A 20,997-nucleotide genomic window follows, 5' to 3' on the forward strand; every position below is an offset into this window, starting at 1 on the left:
ACAGTTTGCCTGGCCAGCCATAATAAAAGCGTTCATAATCCGGTCACCATGACATAAATCAGCGCAAAAAAACATAATGAGCACATAATCTGGCTGTTCTGTTTATAAACAGGCCAGGTTTGCAATACACTCAATCATAGTGCCATGTTTTTCTTGCGCGCGCAGAAATGGAGGTAACTTTTCCGGCGTGGCTAAAGAGCCGGTACCGGCTCTAAATTTTTAGCTGGCTCTGTAACTAAAGAACCAGTAAATTTTTAGGTCAGGTGATTCATCTAGACCACCATGCTATCCAGCGTGCATTCCCTCATGCGCGCTCTTTCCAAAATGGCTCTCATTGCGGAAGGTCAGTTGTACTCTTCGTTCGAAGAACTACAACAAAAAATTAGCTTGTATAAGCAGAGAAATTTTACTGATTTATGGATAAGGGATTGTAGAACCATAAAAGCAGCACAGGGAAGGGTTAAAAAAGAATTAAATCCTGATTTGAAATATTCGAGTTAAGGTATGCATGTGTTAACGGAGGAAGGTCGTTTAAATCTCGTGGGTCAGGATTGCAAACTTCATCGTAAGTATTATTTTTTTTAATTTATGGTTTTTTGTGAGAATAATAATAATAATAATAATAAATATTTAAAGTGGCTAGCCCAGAAAATCACAAAAACCTATAGTTAGTGGATTGTTTCCACTGGGGGCCACTAGAACAAAAAAGAAACAAAAAAATGATAAACCTTAGACTGCCTCAGCTCAATCAAACATAGTAACATTTATAATCTGTGAAAATTGAAAAGAAAAAGAATAAAAAACAAAAATTAAAAAATTCAAAAGTGATCTCCATTAGAATTTGCCAAATACATTAGAGATGGAAGTCTTAAACGAAAGCAGACTTCCATCACAGGTCACTTGGTCTGGAAGATTATTCCACACTTTTGCAGCTCTAAATGGGAAGGCTTTTTTGCCAAATTCCGTGTTGACCAAGGGAAGTGTGAACCTGTTTTTTGAAGCTCCTCTTGTTTGATGATTATGACAGTTTTTTGTCAAAAGGAATTTTGAGCGCATGTAATCAGGAGCAATGTGATTCATGGCTTTGAAAACTAATATGGCATCGTTTTTGATGAGTAAATTATTCATTGAATATTCCCTCTCTTTCCCAAGAAAGGTACGGACACATTTTAATCGTTTTTCTAGTTTTCCCAATCTACCTTGGGTGGCACAAGCCCATGCCGAGGAGCAGTAGTTGAAATATGGCATGACAAGTGCATTAATTAAAAGGTTTTTGGTGTGAGGTGTTAAACAGGATGCAATGGTTCTAATTTTAGAATATTTAATTAGTATTTTTCTATTTATGTCATTACTGTGCTTTTCCCATTGCATTTTTTGATCAAATGTTACCCCAAGATATTTAACTTTTTCGCTCCTCTTTAAAGGAATACCCATATAGTTGATAGTTTTGTTCTCAACTTTTTTTAACTGGCTGTGGTTGCCGAAAAAGATTGTTTCAGTTTTGTCCGTATTAATAGTCATTTTGTTATTATTCAGCCAGAGGTCGACTTGCGAAAGTTCTAACTCGACCTGGGAGACAAGGGTATCCAAGTTTTTATGAGACGAAATAATTATTGTATCATCCGCATATAGATGGTGGTAGTTTGAATTGATGACAGATTTTAAGTCATCAATATACAAAAGAAAGAGCAGGGGCCCCAACACAGATCCCTGCGGCACCCCAAAAGCGTCTTCATGAAGCAGATCTGATCCTGTGTCGTTTACAAGAGTCAGCTGCATTCGGCCCGTTAAGTAGGACTCGAACCAGTCAAAGGCAGCATCTCTGATGCCAAAACACCATAGTTTTTTTAACAAAATTTTATGATCAACAGTGTCAAAAGCTTTTTTAAGGTCAATGAGCACAGCACAAACAAAGTTATGTTGGTCGAGCTCAGTAAGAATAAAATCAGAGACATCGACTACTGCAGTTTCTGTGGAAAAGAGTTTTCGAAATCCGGACTGTCTGTCATTCAGGAAGTTGTGCTCAGAAATAAAATGAGACATTTGCTCATGCACTAACTTTTCAAAAATTTTCATAGGAATTGGCAAAATGGAGATAGGCCGATAATTAGTAGGATCTGTTTTATTGCCACTTTTAAAAATAGGCGAGACCCTTTTAGTCTTCCAACATTTAGGTACATAACCAGTAAATAAAGATTTGTTGAAAAGACTTGATAAATAAATACTTAAAACTGACGAACCTGCTTTTAGCAGTCGTGAACCAATTCCGTCCAAGCCTGTAGCTTTATTAAGTTTTAGTGATCTAATTATTTTTTCGACACTTTTGGTCTCAATACGAGCCCACCGAAAATCGTGTCCGCTAACAGGTGGATTAACATTAGTAGTGTCAGAAGAAAATTTAGAGGCTAGTTTGGCACCAACACTGACAAAAAATGAATTGAATGTGTTGGAAATTTCTTTTGGGTGAGAAGTTTCTGTACCATCGTTTTGGACTACTCGTTTTATCGAGGTAGTATTGCCTGACTTATCAGGAACCAGTTTTTTTAGGGTTTTCCAAAGTTGTTTTGGCCGTTTTTGAAAGTCCTGCAAAACGTCATTATAGTACTCGTTTTTGAGTCGATTTTTGAAACCTATTACCTGGTTCCTTTTTTGTTTGAAAGCTTCCCAGTCTATGATGGATTTTGTTTTTGATGCTTTCCGTTTCAAGAAGTCTCTTTCTTTGATGGCTATTATTAATTCATCAGTGACCCATGCTTCAACACGGCCAGAAAATCTATGTGTTTTGAAAGGGGCATGTTTGTCAGCCACTGTTTTAACATTTTTATTCAGTTTCTCACATGCTTTATCAAGGTCATCATAATTATTAAAATATGACCAGTCTAAATTCCTGAGGTCCTTCAGAAAAGCCTCTTCACTGAAGTTCTTGTAGCTACGAACCTTGCATGTTTTAGGTTCAAATTTTGGCCTTTTGAATTTTCTGATCACATAAACTAAATTGTGATCACTGATGCCTAAATCCATGACACCAGTTTTAGAAATACAAGAACTGTTAGAAAGTATCAAGTCTATAAGAGTGCTACTATTTTCAGTAACACGAGTTGGCTCCGTAATATGTTGTTTTAGGAAAAGAGTGGAGCATAATTCCTTTATTTTGGAGGAAAGAGCATATTTTGAAAGCATGTTACAGTTAAAATCTCCCAAGATAAAAACTTCTTTCTCTTCTGGGAGCTTGTTAAAACACTGTTTAAAATGAGTACACAGGTTTTCGGTACTCTGCAAATCACTACCTCCAGGTGGCCTGTAAACCCCACACACGTAAATAGGTTTAGTTTTTTTCAGGCACACTTTCACCCATAGTGATTCAACATTTTCGAAGTAAAGGTGTTTCAAAAGGTGGCTATCCAAGTTTTCATTAACAAAAATTAGAACACCTCCACCTCGTCTATTCCGATCTTTCCTATAACAAACATAGCCATCAATTTTAACGTCATTGTCAGTGATGGTGTCATCAATTTTGGTTTCACAGATGGAGAATACATCAAGTTTTGTTTGATGTAGCAGAAGTTTAACATAGTCTAGTTTGGATGACAGACCATTAATGTTGAGATGGGCCATTTTTAAGCCCTTCCCATTTCTGATTGCCTCAAAATCAAAGTTTTCATCAATAGTAATATTGATGTTGTCCGGAATTTCGTCACCAAATGACTCCTCATTAGCAAAGGGCAAATTACGAGAAAGACAGGGACTGCAAACGAAAAACAGTTTATCTTCAGGAGTCTTCATAAATTGTTGATATTTTTTATCAGAAATACGCTCACATTTTTTATGAGCCCATAATCCACACTTGTCACAAGAAAGTGCTTTGTGTGTTTTTGCCACAGGTTTTAAGCATGAAGAACAGGGATACTTAACAGGACCTGGGTTGAGGCAGATGTCCCCTGACAAGAGGATTAAAAAATAGAAATACTTGTGCCTGCTTGGCTTAAGTTTTGATAAAGCCATTAATTTTAATTGGAGAGTGAGCTGGCTTTCAGAAACTCTATTGCAGGCATCAAGTGAAGAGATAGAAAAGAAACTCCTATCTAGTCGACTCATTTCGTTGTTGTTGGGTGAGCTACTTTTGAACGAAGGTTTTGTATTGCTCAAAAATACAACGAACACAAAAATCAGTTTTAGCGTAAATGTGGGGTTTCCTACCTGAGTAAAGTTATTTTTAAGTCGTAGAGAGATCATTCTACGGTTATGTGCTCTTCCAAAACTATGTTTGAAGGATCTGAGGCAAGCCCATTTCCTTACGATGTTACACAGAAGGAGCAGCAGGAACCCACAACACAGCAAAGCTACCATATTAGATGATAGATGGATAAAAAACTGACTGGGATAAAAACAATTTATTAACAAAAACAATAATTTAAAAAAAAACTTACAAAACAACAAATTAAAGAAATGAAAAGATATAAATGAAGTAAAGAAGGCAGTACAGTATATAATAAATCAAAAAGGACTTAGCTGTCAAAGCAGGAGCTCTTCAAGCTTTAGTCTTCTTTTGAATCTCCGAAATGGTCTATTATTTCTTAAACTCAGGGAACTAGAAATAGTGTGAGTTTTTTTATCTGTGAGAAGATTCTCCTAAATTGCCAGCTCTTTTATTTTGTAATGTTTTCAATAGAACTATGCAACAAGGATGCCCCTTTACCATAGCTGTAAGAGTAAGGATAGAAAACACTTGCAAGTAAATTCATTTATGGAAGATCACAACCATCCTGTCAGTGAGGTAAATATGCCTTTTTAATGCACATCTACCTATTCAAATTGTTAGATTTTTCTTGGAACCTTTGCCTTTAAGAATTGTCCATCTGTAGTAAATGGTCTTTTGTATAAGTACCTCAAGTTCCAATGTTTCATTTTTCAGGCATTATATTGTCATCTTCCAAGTAAGAGAAGATTGTCAAACGAAGAAAAGATCGATGTGAAAGAGCTGTTGCAACTAAAAGGAAATAAGAAACTGATTCAACAAAAAATTTCAATAAAAAGTGGCAAAGTTGTTACACTAAAAAAAAATGGGCAAACGATACCATCAAAAATGACTTGGATGATGTTGTTGCTATGCTGCGAAATAGATATGGTAATTTTCTGCTACTGCTATATAACATCTACATATGTTACGTAATTTGTGGTTTAGGATGTGATGTAGAAATCAGTCATGACAATGAAAAAAATTTTCCAGGTCTGTTTTTTCAAGACGAAAGTATTTGTAAATATGCTTTTGCTTTCTGTGAATGTTTTATACATATTTTTGTAAATAAACTTTTGTTATTTTTAAAATATACTTTGGTTATTTTTGTAAATATACTTTTTATATCTTTGTAATATACTTTTTTAATTTTGTGAATAAATATATATTTATTTTATAAGTTACTGATTCCTTTTGCCCTTTAAAAAACTTTCTATATATCTCTGCAAAAAACTGGCACTGTAATTCTAATTTCTCATGAAAAAAAACCGGCACCTTATCCTATAAAAAATGGCGCTCTAACTTTTACGAAAAAAACCGGTTCTCTAATTTTTACGAAAAAATCTGGTTCTCTTAATATCACTGCAAAAAAAACTGGCACTCTAAGTATTTCTGAAAAAAAAATGGTGCTTTAAGTCCACTGTCTCTTAGAAAAAAGCGGCCCTTCAAGGTAACCTTGTCTCCTACGAAGAAAACCAGCACTCTAATATTTCTACAAAAAAAATGGTGCTTTAAGTCTAATAAATCTCACGAAAAGACCGGCACTGTAAGTCCACTGTCTTTTACGAAAAAAACTGGCGCTTTAAGGTAACCTTGTCTCTTAAGAAAAAAAATGCACTCTAATATTTCTACAAAAAAACAACCGGCACTTTAAGGTAACCTTGTCTCCTACAAAAAACCCAGTACTCCAAGTCTGATGAGCATCTTACAAAAAAACAGCACTATTACTTTATGAAAAAAACAGTTCTCTAAGTATCACTGCAAAAAACTGGCACTCTAATTTTTACAAAAAAAACCCGGTTCTCTAAGTATCACTGCTAAAAAACCGGCACTCTAATTTTTACAAAAAAACCAGGCACTTTAAGCTTCAAAACGCTCTCAGCTTAAAGCACCCGTAGCTCCTATACGCCATCCACGTTGATTAGTTAGCAAAAAAACTGCATTGCTGAGATCCAGAAGGTGTAATACTTCATTCGGTTAACAAATATCATGTCAATTTCTTAAATATTGTTGCGCAAATGCCATTTTTAAATTTACAGGTTCTTTAAGCATTCTGAGCTTAAAGAACCGGTACTGGTGCACTAGCCACGTCCTAACTTTTCTGCTTAGTTTGTTTACATTTTTACCTCATTTCTGCGTGCGCATTGGGCATTACGTAATCACTTAGATGCGTGCGCAAGTAAATATCGATACTGTGATTTCATGTATCTGGGCAGAACAATACCGTACTGCTTAAGGGTCTGTTGTCTGTGTAACAAAACACACCCAAAAATAACAGAAAAAGGAATGAGGAAGCTAGCTAGAAGACAAAAACCTTAGCCTAGAAGGTTTTTAAAAAATCTGAATATATAATCGTTTCACTGATATATGTTTTAAATCTGAACTACATATGTAATACTGCACGTGCTGCAAACCACACAAAATGAGTTTAGACTTTTCTATAAGATCATCGATGTGTTGTGCTCAGTTTTAGATCTCTAAAACCAAACACAACGCGATGGCGCGCGGAGGTGGTTTTTAATACCACAGTTCCAAATAAGCACGCCCTCTCCTGGGCGCACATTACACACTGCGCAATGATGTACAACAAAAAACCAAAGTTAATGAATGATACAACGGAAAAAGAAATTTTATAGTACATAGAACATAGAACAAAACGACTGCTGTATCAACCTCGGTATACATCTAACGGCGAGACGAACATTTTTTCAGACCTGTCAAGCGACAAAAAGTCTTGTGAATGAGGTTGCGACCGTTTTATACGGGTTTTCATACATTTTTTATTATTTTTATTTCGCCGATAAAGAATTTACATTTTCTCGTAAAAATAAATTCAAAATTGTGGCTGTTATATTGTAAAGTCTGAAAATATACTTTCTTATGACGAAGGAAGAACAAATTACAAAACAATACTATTGTTGGGGTACATTGTTTTAATAGCTTAAATTGATATAAAACAAATGAAACGAAACAGATTTTCTACCACAAAAATATTTATGCCAAAAAGAGCGTTATTAATGTGCGCTTGTTAAAATATAGGCGCATATTGAACTTTTGGCAGACATTTACTACCATGGGCGCCTGTTTAGAATGGGCGCTAATTCGAAATATTGTTGTATCCTCAGTGCTATTTTTGCTAAAAAGAATGATAACATAGTAAAAAAACGATATTTCTTTTATATTAATGACAAACTGTATGTTTTATCTGAGGTCTTGTATATCAAAATTTAAACCTCCATGTGCGGATCCAGGGTTAGTCAGATAAGTCGCGTGACTAAGTGTAAATTTGACGAAAAATGTTAGCCAAGCGAAGATGTCGACGATCCAGGCGTTGCAAACGGAGGGCGTTAAAAATTGTAATTTTTTTACGGCGAAAAGCCATGGTTCACAGCCCTCTCCAATTCGCCTATAGCGATGTTGACGTCAAAGTTGTGACGTCGCTACCATATAGACTGAGAGGGTTGCAAATTATAGCTTACAGATTTTGACTGATTCATTTTGACTAATCAGTCACTCAGTCAGTCAAAAATCAAATAGCTATGGCCCGCAACCCTCCCCATCTCACCCAAGGGGCCTGTGACGTCAAAATCGTGACGTAATTTTCACACTCTATGCGTAGTCCAACAATATGTGGCCCGCAGCCGGCGAAGGAAATTTAGGTTCCGTACTGCGTGGTTACTGATAACCTGTTAGGCTATAGTTTTAACTCCCATCCGTCAGGATTAGTCGAAGACTCACGCCTTTTGGCTTGGATTCTTTCCGTACTATTATTGATTATGGCTGCAGCAGATATGTTGGCGCGGGTGCTTACTGATTTAAAGTGTGATAATTTTGAATCTGTTCGTAAAATGCAAAAAGAACTTTTAGAAAGTGTTTATTCTCGAGCATTTTTGTTGTCTGGGGATATTTATCCCTTGGTTGGTAAAAGTCTTCATCGGAATTTAGGTCCAGATATATACCTTCCATCTGAGGCGAGGTGTGAAGATAAAGGAATTATTGCTTTAAGGTGAGAAGTATGTTTTTTACTCTCCAACACACCTTGCATTTATTTAAAGGTTTTCAGTATATCTGCTACGAAAAGCTAGTTGGGGAGAGCTTTATACAACAGACTATTAAAACCAAATACAAAAAGATTTAATTAGCTAATAGCTAGGGCTAATACACCTTTACGATAATTCGGAAAAAATAACACTCCATCGCAGCTTATTTTGCAATCGAAGGAGGTAAACATTACACTTTTATAAGAGTTTATTAAGGAGAAAACACGTTTTTTCGTGATAACTTTTCTTGCCACGTTTTCTTTTTAATGAAAAGTACACATAAGTTGTATCTTATTATTATTAACGTTTCCTGAAAATTTGAAAGAAATTGATATGACAGAAGTTAAAAAACTGGAGAAAACACGCTTTCGTCTCTAACAAACTCATAAAAACACGAGTTTTACCTCCTTTTTTCCGATATTGTAAAACGATGGAGAGCCGTAGGAACGGATGTACAATTGAATTATCATAAAGGTGTATTGTTTTTGTAATATGAGCTTTGAACAGAATTTTCAGCATTGCGGAGGAATTCTTTCTCAATTAATATTTGTGTTGTTATTAGAAGCAAGAACTTGACATCTGGATAAGTAAGGTTGGTGATGAAAAAAAACAACTCTTCGAATGACTATTAAGAAACAAAGTTTGTTGAGTAAAAGGTCATGGTAAAATATATTATTTTTAGATCCAATCCATCAGGAGACTGTCTATACAGCTCAGCATCGTTGGTATAGGTATAGGTGATAATTCTCTTGTTGATGTTTTGAGAATCCTGACATCCATAGAACTTTTCTTGCATCCTTCCTTTTATTCCAATCATCTTTGTTTTCAATTTGCTTTTAAAAACCAAAAGGCAAATATTTTAATATCTGAGAAAAGTTTATTAAGATTTTCCCTTTCCCATATTGTTTGTGATATGACTCTTTCTCCTGAGGAGGCAGTTAAAGCAGAAGCAATCAACAACTGTACCCCCAAGACTTGGTTTCCTTTTCTATCAATACTTGCCTTGTCAACAGTAATAAAGAGAAAAATTAACACATTTTACCCACAATTCGGTTTGTTACAGTTTGTTACAACTTTTTTTACACAGTGTATATCGCCACACCCATCTATTTTACCTGATGAAGATCAGTTAAAAATTTTATTTTGTTATGAAGATATTGTTAAGTCTGGTGTAGACTTCAAGCCAAATCATTACGTTCCCCTTTTTCCAGGTTGCAACTTTCTTAACTGAAAGTTGCATTTTCCTATTTCAGCATGCAAAAAGCAGTAAAAAGCCCTTCTTAATTCTTCTTTTAAAGTTCAAACGAAACTTGAGTTTAGCCGTATGAATAAACAAATATATCTGAACAAATACGTGGGTTGAGGTGTGTTTGTATCATATCACATGTATGTATATTTCATTTTCATTATCCTGATCTTTCCATATTCTTATTGTTTTTGTTATTATTGTGTTTTATTTTGCTGTCCATGGCTGGTGTGATCATTTGATTCACCTAGTCATGCTGATGAAGCCTGATATTGGCAGAAACAGCAGGAGTTTATAAATAATGAAATATATTCACAATTGTCTCACTTTATTGTAGTTAATCCCTGTTAATTTTAGTGGTTTTATCTATCTAAAATAAGACGTGTAAGACGGAGATTTGATTCTTATAAAAGATGTTCTTAGGAGATTTTGTTATAGCTTAGCGTTTCTTTTGGTCAATTTTATTAATAACTAGATAAATCGGAAGACAATTTTTCGGCGATTTTTGTACCCGCAAAGCTTAAAATTTAGCCCCCAGCTGCTAAATTCAAGACTCAGTCTTGACTAAGTCTTGAAAAAGTCTGGATCCGCCCCTGACCTCTCATACAGGGAATTTTGCCTTTTTCTACTTTATGTCCAGGAGGGGGGTAGGGCGGAGAAATATAACAGGAGATAAGGTAGAGAGAATTTAATAAAAAGCAGTACAGCGCCCCATAAATTACTACACTATGACGAAAAGCAAACTTTATGCTTTTTTGGTCATAATTTAAACCCTTCAGTACAGAAAGGCCGGAAAACAAAGAAATTATGACTGTCTTTTGAAGAATATTGGATTTATGGTTATTTTCTGTTTTGTAGATCTATTCTGTAAAAAAATCAAGTCTTGTTAACAAGCACTATAAGTAATAACCTTACTGTTTTGTTAACTGGCTGTGCAGTAAAACGAAGCCCCATCAGCCAATTGTTACGATGATAAACAATACAATCACCATAAATAATAGACTGACAAGAGTGTCAATTGTCTAAAGGATAAATGTATTCTTAAATAGTTTGCAGTTATATTTGGGGTATGGGTTTTAGGTGCTGGGGCTTTGTTAGAAATTAATTAATCTAAGTCTAGCTAAACTTTGCGTTTCGGTACTGAAAATGACTCTCTAAGGAAATTCCAATGCTGCTGTTTCAACCCATATTGTCCAGTCGACCCATGTTGCCCGAAAAATGGCAACAACCCATATTGTCCGAGTCCAACCCATATTGTCAAGATAAAGTAAATACATTTTTATCGCTTGATTAATTTTCAGAAAATATATAATCACTTTTTTTCTATTGATGAATAAATTATTACTTACTTACTTACTTGTGTTAGTGCGGACTGTTGGACCCTGAATAAGGCCATTTAATGAAGTTTAGAAAGTGAAACACATCTCATCCTCATCTAAACCTTTTCAGGCAACATTGGCAGGCATATAGCCTTTACCCATATTGTCCTAAACCTTCTAGCTGAACATGGGCAGGCACAAATCCAATAAAAAAACACAAAACAGTACAAATTTTTAAAAGAAAAGTCAGGTATATATATATTTTTAATTGTTGAATTCAAAATTGGTTTCAAATAAAGATTAAAATGCAGTCCAATGAAATTAACCAATACTAAACGTTGTAAAAAGATTGCCTTTGTTTAGCAATTTCTACTTGGCATTTAAGCTCAATGTCAAAAAATTAAATTGTGTTATATATCTTTTCTTTGCTGGACAAAACATAATATGTACTTAAAAAACATCTCTATAATAGCCATCAAACAATCAAATTGATTCAGACAGGATTCGAACCTGCATTTCCCTGTTAACAGGGCATCCTACCAATTGGATGACTGAATCGTAAGTCAAAATTATTAGACATACAAACTAAACTTACATTTTTGTGATTACTTGGTGGAAAATAACTCTGAAAAGATTTTTTGTTTATTATATATATAATTTTTTTTTATTTGTTACGGCATTAACCAAAATCTTTTGGTGATGACCCCTGAAAGTGTACTTACTTTATGGATGGCCCCTCCTTCATACCAGTCAGGGAAAACTTTTAAATATGCTGTTACAGTATAAATTAACTGTACTTGTTAATTAGACGTCTGTTACATCCTGCTGAAGCAGCAAGTTGCTTATTTAAACTGGTAAAAGCAAAATATTCCAAAATGTACACACTAAGCTGAAATTTGCATCTTCTTTTAGAAGCAAGAATGTGTGGACCAACTACAGTTATTTTGAGCCAATAAAAAAGATGAAGATGAAGGGAACATGTGTTTAAAAAATTCTGACAAAAGCCTAAACGATTTGACAGTTACAGCCCATCGATGACAGCTGTAGCTGTTGAAATGTAACCTAGACTAAACTCGCTTTTTCATTACATGATAACATCTATATTATCCAATAACTAATAGTTATTCAATAACTAATAGTTAGCTAATAATATATATACATAGGTATATTTATATGATTGTATATATACATTTCAAAGACGAAAAAACTTTACATCAACTGCAGTGCTAGTAGTGAGAACACATAAAAAATCCACACCAGCCCCCAGGGTATAAGTCTTCAACACAAGTTAGCTACCTATTCCTTACCTACACCTGGCCTGGAACTGATTTTTGTGTTCTCTCTGATCATTTTCAGTTATTAAATTCTGTATACTGTTGTGTTTCGTGAGTATCGTCTGTCCCGGTAGCTGGTCTACCAGTTTATGTGTATGTCGTCTGCCGTAATATTAGAGTTGTATACATGATGGACGGGAAATAAATAATGGCGTCCGAAATAGTGTGATACGTGTCTCGTTCAGATACAACATTTGGCGCTGCGAGTTGGTCTTATCCTACGTCAAAAGAAATTACTTACGTTTTAATTTACTGCTGGACACAAACAGTAGACGTTATTTACTACAAGAATGGCTCAATCTGTTGACATTTCTTGTCCCAAACCGTTTAACGTCCAAGGGGACAGTACAAGCCTTGGAATCAGATGGAAAAAATGGCAGAACTCTTTCAACATCTACGTTATAGCTGCTGGCATTACTGATGACGTCCGGAAAAGGGCTCTAATCCTCCATTGTGCAGGGGATGATGTACAAGAAGTTTTTGAAACATTACCAAATGTGGGAACTACATATGCTGATGCTGCTGCGGCATTAAAAATATTTTTCGAACCAAAACAAAACAAACACTTTGAACGACATGTGTTCCGGTGCTGTAAACAAAACGATGGTGAGAATATTGATGCATATGTTACCCGCTTACGCATATTAGCCAAAACATGTGTCTTTCATAACACCGACGAAGAGCTAGTTGACCAGATTATTGAAAAGTGCCACTCAAACAAACTACGCAAACGAATTCTCAGGGAGCCAGATCTCACGCTAGAAAAGTTGCTTTCTCTTGCTAGAATCAGTGAAGTTACATCCCACCAAGCAAAGCAGTATGAAAGCAGTGCTCAAGCTGCCACACCTCTTACTTTAGATAGCAAATACAGTGACAGTGACGGAGAGGAAACCCAGAACAACAACTACATCAGCCGAACTACTCGAACGTTCAACAAGCCACTGAAATCAGGCATCAACCGTAAAAATCAGCAATGCTACCGGTGCGGCAGCTCTACTCATCTAGCCAACAAATGCGAGATAACACAAGGAAAGAAGTGTAATAAGTGCGGGAAAATTGGACATTTCAGTAAAGTTTGTTTGACCCAGTCAAAACAGGTGCGTTATGTCAAGCCGGACACAAGCTCATCCGACAATGATGATTTTGTCTTCCACCTGTCGACACTAGAGAAAGACACAAATCCAACCATCACAACGATAAACATCAACGATGCTGAATGTGAAGTAATGATTGATAGCGGCAGTTCTGTTAACATCCTGGACAGCAGGATTATCAAACAAATGCACATCATCCCGGATATCCACCCATACTCAAAAAGGGTACTTGCTTATAATGGACAACCAATACCAATCACTGGCTACATATGGACAACAGTCAAAGCTAATACCATAACCAAACAGGTGAAGTGGCTCATCATGGAAAATCCACGCACCAACATCATGGGGTACCAAACTGCTATGGCACTCCAACTGCTTCACTTTGGACCACTCACAAACCATGTCAACAACATCCTGTCTGCAGAGGAACAACTACATACCCTCCTCAACAAATACTCTGACCGCTTCAAAGGACTTGGGCAACTCAAAGATGTCAAGATCAAAATTCAAGTAGACAATACTGTTGTACCAGTTGCCCAGAAACCACGACGGTTACCGATAATGCTACAGAAAGAAGTCGATCAGGAGATAAGCAAGCTGCTGAAATTAAAGGTGCTAGAGAAAGTAGATACACCACCTACTTGGGTAAATCCTCTCATTGTTGTCCCCAAAAAAAAAGGAATACGACTATGCATCGACATGCGAGTTGCAAACTCTGCAATCATCCGTGAACCTTACCAAATACCCACGTTGGAAGAAGTTCTTCACGAATTTAATGGTTGTACCATATTCACCACCCTGGATTTAAATCAAGGATATCACCAAATAACTTTGGATGACGAATCACGAGATCTCACCGCATTCGCATCCAGCAAAGGGATTTTGAGGTACACCAGGTTGATATATGGCATCTCTCCAGCTGCAGAAATATACCAACGAGAAATTGAACATGTACTACAGGGATTGAAACGCGTCCGCAATATCTCCGATGATATAATCATTGGAGCAGAGTCAGAAAAGGAGCTGCTAAAACGGACCGAAGCCGCACTAAAACGACTTAGAAGACATAACATCACTGTCAACAAAGACAAATGCAAATTTAACCAGAAAGAGCTAACATACATGGGACACACACTGTCGGATAAAGGATTATCGCCAGACAACCGCAAGATCGAAGCGGTGAACACACTGAAACCCCCTTCCAACATCAAGGAACTGCGTTCATTCCTGGGCATGATCAACTACTGTGCAAAGTTCCTACCAAACTTAGCAGACCTGACAGCACCACTACGTGTTCTCACCAAGAAAAACGTATCTTGGGAATGGACCAATGAACATCAAGAAAGATTTATAAAGCTAAAATCCATGCTGACATCAGCAGAAAGTCTAGCCTACTACAACCCAGGGTCGGAAACAGAGATCACCGTTGATGCATCACCCATCGGTCTAGGCGCAGTTATCTCACAGAAACAACCTTGTGGAACCTATCGACCTATCAGCTATGCAAGCAGATCGCTGTCTGCTGCCGAACAAAGATACAGTCAGATTGAACGTGAAGCTCTAGCCATATTATTTGCCATTGAACGATTCAAGATCTATCTGTACGGCATCACGTTTATCGTCAACACCGATCACAAACCGTTGGTGGCACTGTTCGGGAAGAAATCTAACCCACCACCAAGGATAGAACGCTGGGTAATGAAACTGCTTCCGTATGATTTCATTGTTCAATTTCGACCCGGAGTCAACAACCCAGCAGATTACCTCTCTCGATCGAACCCCGTACAAACACTCAGAGAAGACAGCAAAATGGCAGACCGATACATACACATGGTTTGCAACACCAGTCTGCCAGTAGCGCTGTCCCTTACTACCATACAAGAAGCAACTCACCGTGACCCAGTCCTCGTGAAGCTGAAGGAGTGCCTACGCAAAGGGCACTTTCCTGACAAAGGAGCAGTCACCACTTTCAAGCGTCAACGACTGCATTTGTCCGTCTCGAAAGAAATTGTCATGTGTGACAACAAAATTGTCGTGCCAGAGGAATTGAAGCACCGCGTGATCGACCTTGCACATGAGGGACACCAGGGAATAGTGCGCACTAAGCAACGTCTGCGCACAAAGGTCTGGTGGCCGGCAATGAACGCAGACGTTGAAAATTTCATACGTCATTGTCACACTTGCCAAGTGGTTGGTCCTGCACAGACTCCATCACCAATGGAAATAACTCCGATCCCCCGGGGAGCATGGCTAATGTTAGGCTGCGACCTGTGTGGCCCGTTTCCGACAGGAGAAAATCTTCTCGTGTGTATCGACTACTTCAGTAGATTTCCGGAAGTAGAGATTCTGCATAAAATCACATCGACCGCCATCGTCACAAAACTACGAAAACTTTTCAGCCGATACGGGGCACCCGAAGAACTGGTGAGCGACAATGGACCTCAATTTGTCAGCAACACATTTAAAAAACTAATGAACGAATTCAACATCCACCACAGAAGAGTAACACCATACCACCCACAGGCCAATGGCGAAGTAGAGCGTTTTAATCGCAACCTGAAAAAGGTCGTTCAGACGGCGATAGCAGAAGCTAAAGACTGGCGTGTTGTAATGCAAAACTTTTTGCTTAATTATCGCAACACGCCACACGCCACCACAGGAGTCACGCCAGCCGAACTGTTGTTCAATAGGACACTCAGGGACAAACTTCCCAGTCCCAGTGAATGCGATGGAAAAACAAGTCGACCAGATATTCGTCGTCTAGATACTACAAAAAAGACGCAAGCCAAGATCTTAATGGACAAATCCAGACGTGCCAAACCGCACCAAATCAAGGTTGGCACACCAGCTTTGGCCACCAACAGCTGGAAACACAAAAATAAGTACACCAGTCGCTGGGACCCAAGACCTTTCGTCGTCACTGGGGTAAAAGGGAGTGCTATATTCTTAAAGCGAGATGGCAAGGATACACTAAGAAACTCTGGACAGGTTAAGACGTATCACACACCACGATTCACCATACAAAATCGTGCAAACCAAATGACGAGCTCTGAGGATAGTGACAGCGACTTCGAACTAGAGCTACCATCAATCGACAATGATATACACAACGAAAATATTATAGATAACAGTTACGACGCTGATACTGACAGCGATGCAACGGTAGCATACGACGAATCCGATACAGAAAAGTACAACGACAGAGGAAGCAACGATAAGCCCGATGACGAGGCGAAGACTGACAACGAAATGAAAAAACGAACTCGAAACAAACCACGAAGACTTGATGATTTCGTGATGGACTAATAACGGTAACGGAACGCTGAAAGTCTATTAATGTTCACGGACGTTTATTTATGTTGACGAAACTTTATTTATGTTGAAAAGGGATGTTGTGTTTCGTGAGTATCGTCTGTCCCGGTAGCTGGTCTACCAGTTTATGTGTATGTCGTCTGCCGTAATATTAGAGTTGTATACATGATGGACGGGAAATAAATAATGGCGTCCGAAATAGTGTGATACGTGTCTCGTTCAGATACAACATATACCAAACTCAATCTAAATTGCACCTAGAGAGAATGAATAGTTAAATACGAGTTTCGCCTTCAAAATCAAACTAGCCAGCTAGCTAATCCACACTGCGCGAAATTACCTGTTTACCCATATTGTCGGAAAGCTGCCCATGTTGTCTTTTTTCCACAGTTCAAAATATCGGACAACATGGGTCGAAAGACATCGCAGGATGGCACACTGCAACTGACTTTTGATAAAGAGCTCCTGATGCTAAACTAAAGACAAAGGACTACCATTCTAAAGTTTTGTTTTTGTGCTGAAATAAATTACTTAACAAGAAGCCCTGGGGGCTCTAAGAATTTCCGCTCGCTACAAAAATATTTGATGACAACTTGCTAATTCGTTGTGTTAACGTGTCAAACATTCGAAGAGGTTTGGTGCATGAAGCTCTGAAGATAAAGTACACAAGTGACATTATATCTTGCAACAAACGCAAACAAAACGAAACGTGTCATAATAAATTCACATTTTAAAAGAAATTGCTAACAAAAAATACAGCCTATCATTCATGGTTGAAAGTCTTGCGATTGAAACGTTTATGGTCTTAAACGGCATTTAGTTGACAAAAAATCTAAATTTTGATGTGACCATCATGTTCAGGACACTTTTTTTATTAACTGTGCCAATTTTTGTCGAAAATAAAGTATTTTAATTTTTGGACAAATTTTGGCCTGAAATGACATTTAGGTGACAAAAAATCAAACTTTTGTATCACCATCATTTTCAGCATACTTTATCTGTTAACTGTGCCAAATTTGGCCGAAAATGAAGTGGTTTTAATTTTTGGACCAATTTTGGCCTAAAATGGCATTTAGGTGACAAAAATCAAAATTTTAATGTCACCATTATGTTCAGCATACTTTTTTTTTTAACTTTGCAAATTTTTGTTGAAAATGAAGTAGTTTTAATTCTTGGACCAATTTTCGCCTATAATGACATTTAGGTGACAAAAATCAAAATTATGATGTCACAATTATGTTCAGCATACTTTATTTGTTAACTGTGCTAAATTTTGTCGAAAACAAATACCAATTTTGGCCTGAAACGTCATTTAAATGACCTCCCAGTACTTAGAGAGTTTGGGTACGAGGTTTAAATCTGTGAAGTTGCAATTGACCAGGGTTAGTTAGTTAGTCAGTTATACCAATACTATCCTCCTCTCAGAGGAACGTGAAATCCCAGGGTCGATTTTTTCTCAAAAAATGCTCCGAGAGAGAAAAAACAACGGTTTTAAAGAATTTCCTACGCCTTCAGGCGCGGAAATTCAATTAGACAATTGACACATTACTGACATTGTAACAGACAGCTATTTTGTGTCATTTTTACTTCTGAATCATACCAATTAGATGGTGCTGAACTAAAAATAATAGATAACAAATTTTATATAAAAATAAACATTTTATATAAAATTTGTTATCTAGATTCAATGAGTTTAACTTAGAGTAGACATCAAGTTAAGCCAGGGTAGCTGTCATATTGCCTAGTTAAGCTATTCTCTGATCCTAGTTAACATGCTTAAAATTTATTGATTGTTTTTTTAAAAAATAACCAAAATATTTAAGTTCATCATCAAAATTTTTTGTAACATGCAAATTTTCAAGTTTGTACACTAAGTACACCTGCCTCTATTAGTAGCCAAATTTTTGATGTTCCATGAAGAAATAACTAGTGAATCATTTCCAAAATGTTTCACTGCAGTTGATTATTGTGGTGAAACTTTAAATTATAATAAATCATATTGTAGTAATTGCAGGATCTTTCAATTTTTTATCTGATATAATTTTTGCTGTTAAATCCAAATATGCTACTTAATTCCCTGAAAAGTTTCTTGTTTCCTGTTTTGAAATTTGATTATGTTTATCATCTGGATATCCAAGAATAGACTAGGATGATTTGTAGCTAGCTAACATCTTGGCTTGAGAACATGAACTGTTATCTTTAAGTCAGGCAGGCTAAACACATAATTAAGTTAGCTGGATGTTAAAATTATTTTTAGAGTCACCTAAACCCTATTTTGTTATTCAAGTTTTTTATATACAGCTAGAATGACAAAGATATTATGTGCTCGTTGCCAACAATTAATAAAACAACAATGTTTATTGGCACACAGGAAAAGGCTAAAAGGTTAGATAAAGAAATTTTTTTGGACCCACCAACTCACTCAACATGCAATATATTTTTTTGACATCCATCATATGGTGGCCCACCACGCAGGTAGAATACACATTATAGACTTTTATACCCTATTGTATTTGATTTGTACCCTAACAAGACCACTAAAAACTTCAGAGGTTCTTTAAAAATTCGTGAGAAACAATCTCAATAATTCTTTAGTTACAATGGATAATCCAGAGAAAGTATTTGACAAAAATTTTTTAGTTAATTTTTATTCAAAGTAATGGTATATATATACATAAAAAAGTAATGAAAATTAAAAAAACTTACTTACCTGATGGATACCTGTTATGCTTAGATTGACATATATACCTTATCATTAAAAAAAGAGGCCGATATTTTGTGTCAACTAAATGTTTTTTATCAACTTTTTGCTCATTTTTACTGACTTTATTTTTTGCCAGTTAAGTTTTCCCCAATTATTGCTTTTCATTTTTTGGTATGTTAAAACACAAATGATTTAAAAATTAGGATACAAACATATTTTTAGTTAAAATTATGGTGTTAAAAGGTGAAGTTGTAACAACTTCATTTTGTATACTTTATATTTTATAAACCCAACAAGTATTTTAAAAAATTAGTTAGTGAAAAGGGACTATGTATATAAAATTTAGTCTGTAAAAATTAGAAAAAATTTTACTGACTTTTTTATGTTGTCTTTTTTTACCAATAAGCTAAGTTTTTTTCTTTAGTTCTCCTTTAAGGCCAGGTAGTTAAAGTTTGCATAAAAATAATTTTTGAGGAAAATATTAGTTATGATTTAAAAATAATAAATTAAAAATAATTTCAGGGTTCTTAGTTTCCCTTTGCTGGCAATTCAATATGGGCGAATGAATGTCACTACAGCCTTGGGTTAACCCAAGCCATGTGAGGGAAATTGAGATGATGGCACACTGTGTTGTTTTATTCAGAAATCCCTGATATATAAATGGTGCTAAAAAGAGATTTTTTTGAAAAAAAATTTTTCTGCAGAAACAATTTCTGCCAATAGGAACCCCTTTATTTACAGGGTATAAGTCTGTTATTGGGATTAGTTTTTTTTGGTTTATTTTTGTTGTACATTATGTAATGAGGATAGACAGTGAATAGTAACACTGAAGCGTATGAATTGCAGCTATTTCTAAAGAATTGGCTACGATTTTACATTGAGGATTGTAGATACGAATGTCTGCGCCTGCAACACGTTACGTATTGCAGGTTGTAATGTGTTTAAGTGAATGTAGCTGCCCGCTATTTTACGACCGTAGTTACCTGGTCTATATATAAATCTATATATATATATATATATCTATTTTTGTCATTCTGATAATGATTATAAAGATCACTACTTTTGCACTAAAAGGAGCCAGGGGTAATGATCGTGATTATTTCAACAATTTCCACATTGCCTACAAGTTCTAAGTCCACTCTAAACGTGGACAAGTGTACTTTGCCAAATTTAAAATGTTTAAATTTATATAGGAAGAGTCTATGTAATTACTTGTGGTGATAAACTTAGCTGCCTTTTCCCAATATCAGTGTATATTACATAACTATGTAAACGTGTTGATCAAATATGATTTTATTTTTGTTGATTGTTGTTTTCATTTCTTTTAGTTTATTTATGTGGTTTGTAAAAGTTTTTCTAACCTTATGTAATCAGCTGATTACATAAAAGTGTTGATATAGAAATGGATTACCATTTAAACAAATATATTAAATAAATACATGTATATATTACTTTTTTATATCAGCTTTAAGAACTTGAATAAACCAGATTAGTTTTAATAATAATGTACATCTTGTAGGATTAGCAAGGTTTTATGCAAGTCCTTCCATGGTGCATCTCCGTTAGTTGTGTAACTAAAACATACCACACATTGTGAAGATTGCGAATGCTCCTTACGTAAAAAAAATAAATAAATAAATATGGATAATCATTATTAAAACAATAATACAAATAAAACAACTAATTAAACAATACTGTTTTTGTTCTCTTT

General features: G+C 35.9%; 2 protein-coding genes across 2 annotated transcripts; both read left to right on the forward strand.

Annotated features, from left to right (window-relative positions):
- Positions 1-4,546: 4,546 nt before the first annotated feature.
- On the forward strand, positions 4,547-5,219 carry LOC130653695 (uncharacterized). The gene is made up of 2 exons (XM_057456213.1): positions 4,547-4,774; positions 4,913-5,219. Exons 1-2 carry the CDS (start codon positions 4,685-4,687, stop codon positions 5,168-5,170), a joined length of 348 nt encoding a protein of 115 aa, XP_057312196.1. The 5' UTR covers positions 4,547-4,684; the 3' UTR covers positions 5,171-5,219.
- Positions 5,220-10,173: 4,954 nt separating this feature from the next.
- On the forward strand, positions 10,174-16,781 carry LOC130653958 (uncharacterized protein K02A2.6-like). Its single transcript, XM_057456454.1, has 2 exons — positions 10,174-11,397; positions 11,752-16,781. The coding sequence occupies exon 2, from the start codon at positions 12,464-12,466 to the stop codon at positions 16,574-16,576; it is 4,113 nt and encodes a 1,370-aa protein (XP_057312437.1). The 5' UTR covers positions 10,174-11,397; positions 11,752-12,463; the 3' UTR covers positions 16,577-16,781.
- The last annotated feature ends 4,216 nt before the right edge of the window (positions 16,782-20,997 follow it).

The sequence above is a fragment of the Hydractinia symbiolongicarpus genome, chromosome 8 (genome assembly GCF_029227915.1).
Source record: "Hydractinia symbiolongicarpus strain clone_291-10 chromosome 8, HSymV2.1, whole genome shotgun sequence".
Classification (NCBI taxonomy): domain Eukaryota; kingdom Metazoa; phylum Cnidaria; class Hydrozoa; order Anthoathecata; family Hydractiniidae; genus Hydractinia; species Hydractinia symbiolongicarpus.